Genomic DNA, 13,473 nt, shown 5'->3' with positions numbered 1-13,473 from the left:
ATAAGTTAAAGCTACCAAACATGGCGTGGACTCAGCATTGTAGCTGACCGTCTCATGTGCTCGTTTGTCTTCAAGCTGCCGTGTTGCCTCATCAGTTTATTTGGCTGAATATCTTAAACCAAATTTTGGTTGATCATATCGAGCCTTTGCGACCCAGTTACCAACAAAGTTATTGGGAGAACCTCTTAACCTTTTATTAGAAACAGAGTGCGATCATCTGCTGCGTTTGGATCATTGTCCTGTTGATGACCCAGTTTCAGCCAAGCTGTAGCTGTCGGACAGACGGCCTCACATTTGACTCTAGAATACTTTGGAATACAGAGGAGTTCATGGCTCCTCTGTAGGTCCTGTGGCTGTAAAACAAGCCCAAATCATCAGCCCTCCACCATTGTGCTTGATAGTTGGTATGAGGCGGCAATTGTGCCGATCTGCTGTTTGGCTTTCACCAAACGTGATAAAGTGCATTATGGCCAAACGACACTGCTGCCATGTTCTTTTTTGATTTATATAAAAAAAAAAAAAAAAAAAAAAAGCTTTTTCCTGACACCCTTCCAAACAAGCCATACTTGTTCAGTCTTTTTCTAATTGTACCATCATGAACTTGAACGTTTTACATGCTAACTGGTCTGAGATGCTGAGCAGCTGATACTGTATATTTATGAAAGGCTCTGACACTGATGGGCGGTGAGTCAGCAGCAGCTGATGCAGCCTGATAGTGGCTGGATTTAGCCTGTTGTCAGGGTGACATTGTATGGAGACCATCAGGAGCAAAAACAGGAAATTGGCAAACCATGCACATAAAGTGACGAAGTTACTTGCATTAGCCTAAAAACCTACCCACTCTGGTGTTTTTAGTAACTGACTGATCAGATCCTTAAGATGAAAAGCTGTAGCCAACTTGTTCTGTAATGACTCGATGGGAGAGTGAGACAGTTGTCAATTGTTACAGAGAGAAAAGGTTTAATTGGTGAAAAATATAGTGGCTTTATGGTTAAAATCAGCTTAACCTCATCCAGCAAAACTAAAATCTTTCCTCCAGGGACTATTAAAGATGAATGGAGCCGATGGTTTACTGTTCTAAAATTAAACAGCTTTTGCGATCTTGGTTTTTGGAAACAAAGCATGAGTATGTATGGAACAGAGTTGAGGGCCGCTAAGCTGTTAGCTAATGCTAGCACTAGCTAGGTTGTATCTTTTTGTTCATGCTCACGGCTAGTTTTTTGGGGGGATAGATGGGGAGGCAATATTGCTACCTTGCCCCAATTTTTTTTTTTTCCCCCAGTGGCACGCTTGGTTGTGTGGGTGTAGCTTTGAATCTGGGCTATTCATTCGTACATTTCTCATTTCAAAGAGAAACAAGCCATTACACAGCCATGTAATGGAAGGAAAAATGTGCGAAAAAGCTAAATTATTTTCACTTTAAATTGCCAGAATTACCCAGTACAACTTTGCAGTTGTACTTTAACTTTGAGAGGACACCCCAATCTTACAAGTGGGTTTAACAGCATGTAGTTTAACATTAAAAAAAGAGAAGAAAGTTTTAGTAGGACATAACAGTGTGATCAACACAGAAGCAAGTGCAGCACAAATTACATCACATCTGAAAGACGCATGCTTTTTGCTAGATTGGTGTCTTTTTAACTTAATTCTCTACAAAACAAATGCTGTTCTTCTTCATCTCCAACATATTCAGACTTAGCTTTACAAGGACTTAAACTTCCTAAAGCTCTGAATAATTCCGCCACTAACGGTTCAATCTTACAGATTCATCTACTTAATATCATACAGGAAGCTCTTTATGTTCTGTTTTTAATCACGCAGCTCAGAGCTGTTAACAGCTCCAGGCTTTCTCTCTCACATGTCCAACCCTCTGTGGCCATTTCCAGCCCACAATGAGGCCACATTGAGTGTTTCCCCTGCAGCTATTCTGCCCTGAAATATAGATGCACAAGTGCTCTCTTGTAAACATGTGGTGTTAAGAACTGAAAACTACTCTTGAAGCAGGGAGGCCTCGTTTGTGACGAAATAAATCCATAATGCTGTTGAGTCACATGTTCTGAAGGGATGCACAATGCTTCAGCTCATGGCCCCAAAAACAATCTAATTTGTCTTATATGTAACAGAAAGCAGCCTCCAGTCAGTGAAAATGTTTTTTTTTTCCTGAACTCAAAAGTCACAGCAATTAAGTAGGACTGAAAGCGGTTGTTGTAATGGGCGGTTCGGAGTGTTAAACCATTCAATTTCAATTAAGTGAGAGTACTTCAAATCTGTAAATTATACAGAATTTTTCAGTGCATTCATGTTTCATTCTGTGCTGCCTGTTAGTGTTCTCAAGGGCATAACGCGGCATTGAACCTCTCCTTCCTTTCCTCTTCCCAGGAGTCCTGTGTCTCCTGGAGCACGATGAGGAGTACGTATTCACGTTGCCCTGTGCCTACGCCCGCTCCATCCTCACCGTGCCCTGGGTGGAGTTGGGGGGCAAAGTCTCCATCAACTGTGTCAAGAGCGGCTACTCGGCCACGGTGACATTTCATACAAAGCCTTTCTATGGAGGGAAGGTGCACAGGTCAGCGTCTCTTTTCTGTGCGACGGTGCCTTTATATATCTGTGAGAAGAGGCTTCACAGACCGGTTCCTCTTATGGCTCACTTCTTTCAGAAATCATGACTGAAAACGACTATCCCTGTCTGAGACTGTCTGGCTTTGACTTTTTAAATCATACTCTCTTTAATTGTCGTAATAGAGGTTTGCACAGTCATGGCAGCTCCCCAAAAAGTTTTACCTTTAATTCTCTTTTGCTAAAATTTCACTTATACATGTATTTTTTTGTTACAATGGAATATTTAAGGGGTTGTAATACAAGAAGTGAGTTTCCATAACTTGAGTTGACAACAAATTACAAACGAATATTTCAAGAGCTGTTTGAGGCCTTCACACACACGGAGTAGATGCTCCAATTTCTTAAGTATAATCAGGGTGTTTTGACAATCTGCGTGGCGACATGTACAAGTGAGCCATTTTACCACCACTACAGCCGTCTTTCTCCCAGTATACACAACGGGAGCGGAGTACTGACTGTATGAGCATCGTACATCTAAGTATGGATGAATTTACTGCACAGATGTTGCCTTTAAGTGACTTAAATGGGGATTTTATTAGAGCAGAGCGACCATCTGAATATGCTTTAAGTGATGATAATTTGGCAAGTAGTCTTAATGGGGTGGTTCTTGTGAATCAGAGCAGCTTAATGTACACTTCACTGTTTTTACAAAAAAAATAAAGAAAGATGGAACTTCAGAGCATGTGTGGAGCACCTAAGCCCACTTGAGTCTTGTTAAATGTATACATGCCTCGTTATCTTGGTCCAGTTTGGATAAGCTTGCTGTCAGTCGGGCTAATGTGTTTACATGCATTTTAAAATTTTGGTTTCGGTAGGACGTAAAGCACAATGTTTTTCTAGTGCCAACAAAAAGTGCCCAATGATTCCTTATCAGGTAATCAAGATTACATGCACCCCTGGTTAAAAGTTCACTGAGGGTGAATGGAAAAGGGTTTAGAGCAATGCATGGCCAGTACGTTGACAAGAAATGAAAAAGTCTTCGCTGCTGCAGAGATTTTTGATCCTGTAAAAGGCTTCTAACACTGAGGTTCGTGGGCCGTCTCGGTTGCACTCCTCTTTTGAAGTCTGTCCTTAGGTTGAGAGTCATGGCAAATCCTTCAGCTTGCACATTAACATGTTATAAAAGCTCCCTTTTCCCCCCTTCAGAGACATTGTGATGTTTCCTACTGAATTAGTTGATATTTAGTTGAATCCATCCTTCCAATTCAACCAGTGAAATGTTCCCCAAACATTGTCTGACTCACTGTGGCCACAAGGTTCTGTTATAATTGAATCATTGTACTGGAACGTTTCTTTTGACTCCTCCATGAAGGCTGCAGGATGGAAAAGTGCACTCCCTCTCCAGAGTTTGCTAAATCTCCCTTTTGGAGTCAAACTTGGGTTTTGATTTGCCTCAAGCAAAACTGTGAGCACTTAGTCCTCTTCCAGACCTCCATTGTGGGCATCCATCCACTGATTTTTCAACACCAGCAACTCTTCAGTTTTGGAGAATAATATTTAATCTTGAACTCAACACCTTTTACAGATCAGTAATAGAAACTCTTATGAAGGGTGCACATGCAACTGATTATTTTTGCATTTAAATCTGTGGTCTAATCTCCAGCCTGTCTAAGTGACCTGGGGCAAGATACTGAGCCTCAAATTTGTCCCTGATGTGTGTGAATTAATGGGACATGTACTGTAAAGAGCTTTGAGTGGTCAACAACACAAGAACAGAGCTATATGCATTAAATTAGTATAAATTACTTGCTGAACACTGAGGAGAGATCATTAGAATAGTTTTGTAGATGTTAGAAGATGTAGAAGACTACATGCTATGAATTGCAGCATCCTGTCACATAATCTGAATATTTATTTTTAAAAAAGCTCTTTTGTTTGTTTAAAAAAAATCAAGAGTTACGGCAGAGGTCAAACACAACCCGACCAACACAATCGTATGCAAAGCGCAGGGCGAGTGGAACGGCACGCTGGAGTTCACCTACAGCAGCGGGGAAACCAAAGTGATCGACACGACCAAACTCCCAGTCACCAGGAAGAAGCTGCGTCCCGTGGAGCGGCAGGGCAGGACGGAGTCCAGGTGAAGACGAGCACCAGGGACCCGTTCAACAGGCCCAATTAGAGAGTTTGTCTGTGTAAACGTCTGTTTTTTTTCTTCGGCTTGTAGGCGGCTATGGCAACATGTCACCAAGTCGCTGAAGGAAGGGAACATGGACGGTGCCACGGAGCACAAACACAGGCTGGAGGAGTGTCAGAGAGGGGAGGAGAGGCAGAGGGCAGCTGATAACAAGCCCTGGAAACCCAGATACTTCACTAAAGAGGTACAAACAGTTCATCATGACCTGTAGCTTCACACCAGTGGTTCAGACTGTGTCCAAAATCCACTTCATTTAGCGTGAGGCTTTTTTCGAATTTGAGTTCTAAGTGCAAGTCAAACTCCCTTAAACACGCCGTTCTCTTTAAAAGAGAAGCCACCACCCCAGTGTGTTACTCCAGGGGAGTTGTCCTTAGACATCCACGCGACATGGCAGAGGTGTGTGAGGGTGTGAACTTTTTAACTACCCTTGCCACTTCTGCCTCCTCTGCAGAGGACAAGCTTGCTAGATTGAAAAGTGAAGTCCCCCAGGAGAACAACTCGTGAGTCTGTGTGTTGCCTCTGGAGCCAAGGCTCGTGCGAATTCATTACCATTTTTTTTTTTTTTTTTTTTTTAAATCTAGCCTTTGGAACTCGTAACATCTACCAACATCGCTGTGAAGCACAGGTTGAGCTGAAGTTAAACCTGACGATCCAAATCTGATTGAGGCACGTCCTCTTTTCTAAGTAGTGGTTGGTTGTGCAGTATTTTACTGCTACCTACTGTTGACTTGTTTCTTACTGCAGTAACAAGAAAGTCAACAGTAGGTGGCAGTGTTTCACCACACAATTGACCAGTACTTAAAGGGATAGTTCGCCTCTTTTGACATAAAGCTGTATGACATCCCATATTAGCAATATCATTTATGAACATTGACTTACCCCCTGCTGCGTCCTGTGAGCCGAGTTCCAGCTGAGTTTTTGGCGTTGACGAAGGTAGTCCGGCTGGGGTCCCGAAAATAAAGCGTTTTGCTTCAAAACAATATGCGTTCAAAAAGAGTAATACATTTGCATCACAAAATCGTTAGCCAGAAAAAGTCAGACCTCACAATCGCTTGCCGCTAATTCTCTCTCCCTACGGGCTGTGTGAACTGTGCAGACCGAGCAGTAAACACCGTAACAGGTGCGGCTATCGCTAGGTGGCTGAACGCATTGATATGAAGGGAGAGAAAATAGGGCCAAGCGATTTTGAGGTCTGACTTTTTCTGGAGGGACGATTTTGTGATGCAAATGTATTACTCTTTTGAATGCATATTGTTTTGAGAAGCAAGACGCTTTATTTTTCGGGACCCTAGCAAACTAGCCGGACTACCTTCGTCAACGCCAAAACTCGGCTGGAACTCGGCTCACAGGACACAGCGGGGGGTAAGAAAATGTTCAGAAATGATATTGCTAATATGAGATGTCATACAGCTTCATGTCAAAAGAGGCGAACTATCCCTTTAATGCAACGATTCAGACGGTGTCAATTCGCTGGCGCTTAAACCATTTCCTGAGGCGCTGGTGTAAACTGTTGAGCTGCAACTATACTCACGCACCAGTTCTTCTGTGAACGAATGGTGACGTCTACACAGTTTGAACTTCTGCGCCGAGAACAGCGAGTGTTATCAAAACAGTGAGAGTATCCCTTTAAGTGTGCCTCCGTAATAACATGACTATTCTAATGTTGATCACATGTGCAGGGCGATGATTGGATCTACAACAACCCGCTGTGGAAGTCGACCTGACATCGGAACCACACTTCTCCTGGACAGTAACTGAGATGGGGGCTCAAAACCATGAAAGCAGGATCCTCCACAGACCTTCATACTCAGTGACACAGTGGAGACACAGGAAGCAAGCAAAGGTGCCAAAGGGAGCTCCACTCTTTTAACCAAGAAGGCTTTGGGACTGACGTACATTTTTATAGTATTACAATTCTTCAAAGTAGAATATTTCTATTTTTCACTTCGCTCAAGCCTTGTTTTGCTCACACACGGTGACAACTAGTTTTAACGAGCAGTGTTTTCTTAGACATCTACGTTTGGCTCCAAGCTTTCGAACAGATCCAGTCTCCTTGTAACACACCATACTGTAGCTGTAAATGAGTCTGTTTATAAAGCACTTTTATCATAGAGATAAATCAACTATTTTATACTCTAACTGTGGCTTATATCAGCCCATGTGTTCTCTCAGATCTTTACTGGAAATAAAGTCACCAAACCAGATGATATAAAACAAATGTAGTACATTAAATTATGTATTAGTATATATTATTACACAATATATTACAGCAAACTACTGAGAAAGTTGTGATTGTTTTGTCTGCACTTTGAATGTATCCAGGCACATTGTTGTTTCGTCCCTTTTGTTATGTTGCTCCAATCGTTCACCCAGTGAGTGAAACACCTCTGCCAAACTGACTTCCATTACTACCTCTCATTTATCCAGAACCCCAATATTACATGTGTAATTAGGCAGCCCCCCCCCCCCCACACCTCGCCAGTGCCTCCTGAAGTTAATGCTTCTCTTTAGGTCGCCCAAGACGATGAAAATGTACGAGGCTGCTTGGAGAAACACGACTATGTTTTCATTCATTGGAAGGCTGCCTCTGAAGATGAGAGGATCATCTACCGGAATAACCATCACAGCAAACCAGCCTGCTGGCGAGAAGAGGAAATGTACCGGCTCATACAACTGTCGACTCCAACCATGTGGCCAAATTAAGACTTCATACTTAACCTCTCACCCATTTCAAATCACTGTTCAATGCTGTCTTAAGCGTCTGGCCTTACAACAAGGATCCGGACTGTACGTCAATAAAGACCTTCTACTGTTTTTAAACACGTCCTTTTATGATCTATTCACTCATTAGAAAAGGAACGCTACACAGAACTGAGCAAGCCTTAGGACCCCTCATTTCTGTACATTTGGCAGCCAAACCTTTTTGTAATCTTTTAAAAAGGTCTCGAGGAGCAGTTCTCCAGGCTGTCTTTACCTTATGAATCCTTCAAACATGAAAAAAGACGCCAAACTCACGGACGAGACCTCAGCAAAGAACCAATTTTAAATAGTTCTTTAAGCACTTTGTTAGTAGCAGCCTGTTGCAGAGACACATAACATACATAAATAGTATTTTTTGCGCCAGCAAGGTGATTCCAAAAGAACTACAAGCTGAAACGTTGCCGTATATCAGCAGGATGTGCAGTCCGTAATGAATTTGAGGACAAAAGTGTCAGGCCTAAAAAGTCTATACATCTACAGCAGATGAACAGTAACTGAAAGTGAAGTCCTTAAGAAATATGAAACACACCCAGCATAGTCCTGAGAGATGCATCTGGACCTTCAGTTGTTGGCCCAAGCCTCATCAGAAATGGTCTCCATGAAGGGTGGCTGTCAAGAAGCCATTAAGGAAGGAAAACAGGGAAAAAATGCTGAGCTATGATAAATGACACAAGAAGTGGACTGAAAATCAGTGGCAGCAGGTCTGATGGAGGGATGAATCCTCCCCAGAGCCCGGACCTCAACATTACTGAAGCAGCGTGGGATCATCTTGACAGAGAACGGAACAAAAGGCAGCCCACATCCAAACAAGAGCTTTGAAATGTCCTTCAAGAAGCATTGAGAACTATTCCTGAAGACTACTTAAAGAAATGACAGAAAGATTGTCAAAGAAGGTTCAGGCTGTGTTGGAGAATAAAGGTGCTCATAACCAAATATTGACTTGCATGCTGTATTTTCATACATGTTCAGACATATTTCAAAAAGTCACTGCAACTAATTCCTGTTTTCTTAACATCTATAAAGAAATGAGGGCTGGCTTAAGACTTTGGCACAGTACTAGATTCATTGTGTGTATTATAACCAGGGATTTAAATCAGTTTTGTTAAAGTGCCGCTGTTACACAATTTATCCACCAGAGAGCAGTGCCGAGTCAAAGCTTCAGCTGTGAAATGGCTGCACATCAATGGCTCACAAGATTCAAACCCCCTGACCTGTCGGGGCTTTGTTGGTTGTGGGGACGGCTCCTTCAGGTTCATACCACCACCTGGAATCAACTGATTTTTGAGCTGCCACAGGGATGTGGCCATGTTCCGCAACAATTTTTCAGTGCGTTGTACCTGATAGAATAACATCTGAGAGCCAGCATCCAAAGCAGCTCAGCAGGATGTTGCATTTGCTCTTTCATTTATCCGTCAGTCGTTTTCATGTTGTTGCTGATCAAATGCAGTCAGCAGGACATCTTTAAGCTTGTCAACTTTAAAGAACAGCTGATGTTAGATCCGGCCCACAAACAGGCCGATAAAAGCTTAGCCTGAATGTTAAAGCTTTGCGATTTAGATAAGATGCCCTTTCTTCTTCCTTTATCACCCGTCAAAAACATTCACTTATTGATGAGTATCAACGTTAGCTTTCAGGTACAGGTGAAGCTACAGACTTAACATTTCAGCTTTTGAAGAAGCATCTTCCCCGTTGTAGTTGTAGCTTAAGGCGAAAAAAAAAATCTAAAGAAAAAGGGTGAACTTTTTAACTAATAGGTCACAATAAAAACTTCCCCAGCCGACTGCTTGCAGTCTTTACCTTTTGTGTTGCCGTTTTATGTCCAAACGTAAACAATGAGGTATTTTTTGCTACTTTTCCTAACTGTCCAGCAGACAAAATGTGGCAATTTAAACACCTGTAATGTGTGTTTTGTATACTTTCTTTACTCTGGTTGGAAAGGAGATGCAGTATGTAGGCAAATGTCTCACCTAATGTCACCTGCTCTGATGCACTAAACTAAAGCTCAAACAAGCAATAACTCTCTCTGCATCACCTCAGGATGGCACCCAGTTACTTGGCTTTGCCTGAAATCCTCAACATCGCATTAAACAGTCATTTAATGTATGTACTTCACACCGTCAAGCACAGAGTTCACCCAGTGAGCACTCTACAAAAGACACCATCTTCACCCATCCGAGTGTTCAATCATTCTTCGTGCAGAACTTGAGCCAAAAGCTAAAACTGCCACCAAGTGGTTCAGTTTACACTCACCTGGGGGAAAGAAATGGGATCTGTGGAGGAAAAACATAAAGACAGTCTGGAGTAATGCTTCCTTTTGGGTAAGAGACATCAAAAATAAAGAGAAATTACACCAAAGTTTTCATTGAAGAGTATATTTAAAGATGGCTGAACAGAACAACATTGTAAAAATGTAAACTTTGAAGGTGAGCAAGGATAAGTGGGGAGACTGCATCAAACAAAAACAGTGTTCAGGACAGGCTGAGCCGAGCTGCCGAGAAACCCGGCAACTCCTCCGTCAAGCTCAACGAAAAAAATCTGCACAAAATGGGGAAAAGTAACAGGGTAACAAACTGTACATCACATTAAGGCTTAGTCTGAACTCTGTCCTCTCTTGACAAAACGAGAACTCAAAGGACACAAAACAATTTTAGGCGTAGGGTAATGAAACGATATCGTGGCGTCACGCCGAAGGTCTCGAGCCTCAAACGGTGACAAGCGTTGGAGAGAAAACTCAAACGCGACAGAGGAAAACAAGCATTTCATACGAATAAAAGTTACCTGCTGTTAAAAACAAATAAAGCTGTATGATGCGTTAAGTCTTGTGATGTGTCTGTTGTTTGATAGAAAACAAAAGTTACAGAAGTGTGAACATACAGAAGCTCCTTTAGGTTTTTTTTTTTGTTTTTTTTTTTTAGACACGAGAACAGAGCAGTGCCTGTAAAAAAAAGACCGAGGCAGAGCTGTGTCCCAACTCCCTGTCGCAAACTCCAGCCCAGACCATTTCAAATCAACAGAGAAAAATATACTCATTCAACAACAGTTTTACTGTTTATTCCATTTATTTAGTATGTAAAAATCCCCAAAAATGTCAGTTTTTTTTAAGGTGGTAAATTAGCTAGATTTAGGTTTTGAACTGTGAGTTCAACAACAAAAGTACTGTGAACACAACAGCTGTGGTGTTAATTGTGACTTTTTTAAAAAACATTTTATGCCCGACATGAAGAATCAATAACAATAAAAACCTTCAAATCTAAATATGCAGAATGAACTGAAAGTCACCTGAAATAAACCCTCAATCCACCCGTTTCACACGGCTCACAGTTGGACCCCCTCACGAATATGCTTTAAATGAAGAAGTACATCAGGGGGAAATAAAGTTCTCTGCTTTTCTAAGAGCTCAACTCGTACCGTGGGGCAGAAGTCGGCATATTTTGGGCGATGCTGCCCCGTGACTGAACATTTCTTGGCATTTTAGAACAACTTCCATTTCTATAATGTCATCAAATCAGAGGCGTAATAACATGCAAGTTGATCAACAGTTTCTCAAAATACTCTGATTTACAACGTGCTCTCTAAGATTGTGTAGAAAAGATGGACATAGCCAACGTGAAGCCAAAGCGGAGATGCCCGGAAGTAAAATATCGCTGCACCAAAAATGCCTCAAATGGATTCCACCTTTCCAATTTCTCTCATGAAAGCATAGACATTTCCCCTGCTGGTCTTTATGGTAATGTTGGTGGATTCCAGCCCTTCTGATCAGCGAGCTGGTGGTCTTAAACAGGTGTGACGCCTTAAAGATGAACCCTGTTCACACCACAACCCCGAGCATTCTCCAAGACAACCTTCCTGACAACATACGAGGACTTCTGGCTCGAAAAGGGGGGGGGGGGTCCACATCATGGCAGCTATGTCCATTTCTCTTACACAGTTCATGGTTTTCAGTCAATATTTCTGAAGAAACCTGAAAATGTCATAGGTTTGCTCATTTGTTGCTTGACATTTAACAGAAAAAAATGGATTAATTGATTGATCCGCTGGTAGGTACAGCCCTGATGTTTCCTGATATACGGTTAGAAAATGTCTGTCAACTGTAGGTTGAGCAAACTATTATTTTATTTCTAAATCCATAACGCCAAATGTCTGCTTGGGCTTTTCTGTTGAGCCTCTTCTTTAGGCGTACATGCATATAAACTGAATATTCAGGGGGGATTGTAGAATGTTACTCAGATAACAAGACGTTTCAAGACATCACAAAGAGCCGATTGTAGCTGTAATGTGCGCGCTTAGAGTTTGACATTTACCGTATTTTAACCACGTGTTAACTGGAAGCGTATTGGCTGACACAGTAAGTGTGTGTTGCAAACCTAAAGCTCACTGACATCCAAAAAAAAAAAAAAAAAAAAAGCTGTGTGACATGCATCCAGCGTAAGACCAAGTCTGCAGGAAATAATTGGGACACAGCTCTAGACATCCGTTACTCATCAGTGCCTGTATACCAAGAGCCCACCCCCACCCAACCCCCCCTCTCCCACCGTCACAGTTCGGTTCATCGCCAGATATTCTGAAACTTTCCAGTAACCCAATGCCTCAGTCTGGTCGAGGAAAGCAACCTGCGGCGAACGCATGATGACCAAGGAGAAACCGTAACAGCGAAAACAGTCACAAGTTAAAAATGAGGTGACCAGCGATGAGGCACAAGGCTTCGCTAACTCAAACTAAAGCGCTCCCCCTGCAGGAAGGGAGGCCTAATTAATTATCACTACTTTTTACACACAGTTGCCTGCTTCCGTCAGAAAACCTTAGCAGCAGAAATGTACAATCTGTGAAAAAAAAAGTGGGGTGATTAAAAAAATTCACATTCATTCTTTCAAGCAAAATCTCAAACCTCTCTGTGTGGAATTATTGCATTCACTGATCTATTTGTGGTCATACAAAAAAAAAAAAAAAAGAATCACATAAAGAAACCAAGAGAAAATCAAGAACTGCATCTTTAAAAGTCACCACAATGATCCAATATATTACCGTCACTTTAGAGATTTTTTTTTTTTTCTTTACAGAACATATTTACAAATTAGGCCAATTTCTTTCTTATAGAATCTTTTGGAAAAGAAGGGTCAGGGAGCCAGGCAGACATGAAGGAGACGATGATAAAAAGGTTAATATTAAAGATGTGTGAAGACAGCGACGTTCCTCCATACCGCATACTTTCCTCTGTACACGTGTCAGGAACAAAGTCCTCAGCTTTCACTCCCGCACTCCTTCACCGGCAGCAGTGAGTTCAACACGTGCCACGGAGCAAGGTCGATGGGTCTTTGGTGCAAATGTTCCCCGTCATCCCTCGTATCCCCTTCACCTGATCACTAGACTGATAAGCAGTTAATTAACATACCACAAAAAAAATGAATCAATGCTGAACCAAGTAAAGCAGCCCTATGCCTTGCCACACATTCAAGTACAAAGTAAAAAACAGAACCAGGAGGAGGGAAAAAAGCAAGACAGACGTCCTCAGGATAAAACAGACAACAATTCTGGTGCGAGCCAGATATGACACTTCCTCGACACACGAGGGCGCTCTAACGACAAGCGCTCGAGACCAAGTGCAAGGCAACCGCCCCTTCTGTTCTTCTTTGTTGGTTGCTGGAGGTTTCTTTGCATCTGTTTGAGTTCATCACCGTTATTTTTTTTGGAGCTTCTTGCCCCTCTTGAGGACAAGCTTGTTCTTGATGAGTCCTCGCTTCCTCTTGGCAGTCTGGGCAAAGAGAAGGGAAAAAAACACAAACAATAAATCCAATGTAAAAACTTTATGTGGAATATAATCAAACAGCACTACAAAGAATAAATGTAATAACTTTAAAACTGCACTTTATGCATAAATAGGGATAAATTAAATGGCAACATGTGAATCTAAATATCATAAATGTGCATTAAAGAGTAGATTCTGCAAATTCCATCTTTATGAC

The 13,473-nt window shown here is 41.9% G+C and overlaps 2 protein-coding genes across 3 annotated transcripts in view; one reads left to right on the top strand and one right to left on the bottom strand.

Moving 5' to 3' along the window:
• The window catches only part of osbpl10a (oxysterol binding protein-like 10a), a 109,341-nt gene extending 100,892 nt beyond the window's left edge, over nt 1–8,449 (top strand). For both annotated transcript variants that reach the window (XM_075449519.1, XM_075449518.1), the window contains 4 exons: nt 2,380–2,566; nt 4,514–4,696; nt 4,784–4,937; nt 6,433–8,449. In XM_075449519.1, the coding sequence (XP_075305634.1) occupies nt 2,380–2,566; nt 4,514–4,696; nt 4,784–4,937; nt 6,433–6,477 (569 nt within the window). In that variant the 3' untranslated portion in view covers nt 6,478–8,449. The remainder of the gene's footprint in view (nt 1–2,379; nt 2,567–4,513; nt 4,697–4,783; nt 4,938–6,432) is intronic.
• A 1,420-nt stretch (nt 8,450–9,869) lies between these two features.
• LOC142368160 (dolichyl-diphosphooligosaccharide--protein glycosyltransferase subunit STT3B) overlaps nt 9,870–13,473 on the bottom strand; it is an 83,208-nt gene continuing 79,604 nt past the window's right edge. Inside the window, exon 16 of the mRNA XM_075450254.1 lies at nt 9,870–13,262. Within this exon, the coding sequence (XP_075306369.1) occupies nt 13,188–13,262 (75 nt within the window). The 3' untranslated portion in view covers nt 9,870–13,187. The remainder of the gene's footprint in view (nt 13,263–13,473) is intronic.

Source organism: Odontesthes bonariensis, chromosome 18 (genome assembly GCF_027942865.1).
Source record: "Odontesthes bonariensis isolate fOdoBon6 chromosome 18, fOdoBon6.hap1, whole genome shotgun sequence".
Lineage (NCBI taxonomy): Eukaryota > Metazoa > Chordata > Actinopteri > Atheriniformes > Atherinopsidae > Odontesthes > Odontesthes bonariensis.
Note: the sequence above shows the minus strand (reverse complement) of the source record. Positions and strands in the feature narration are given on the sequence as shown.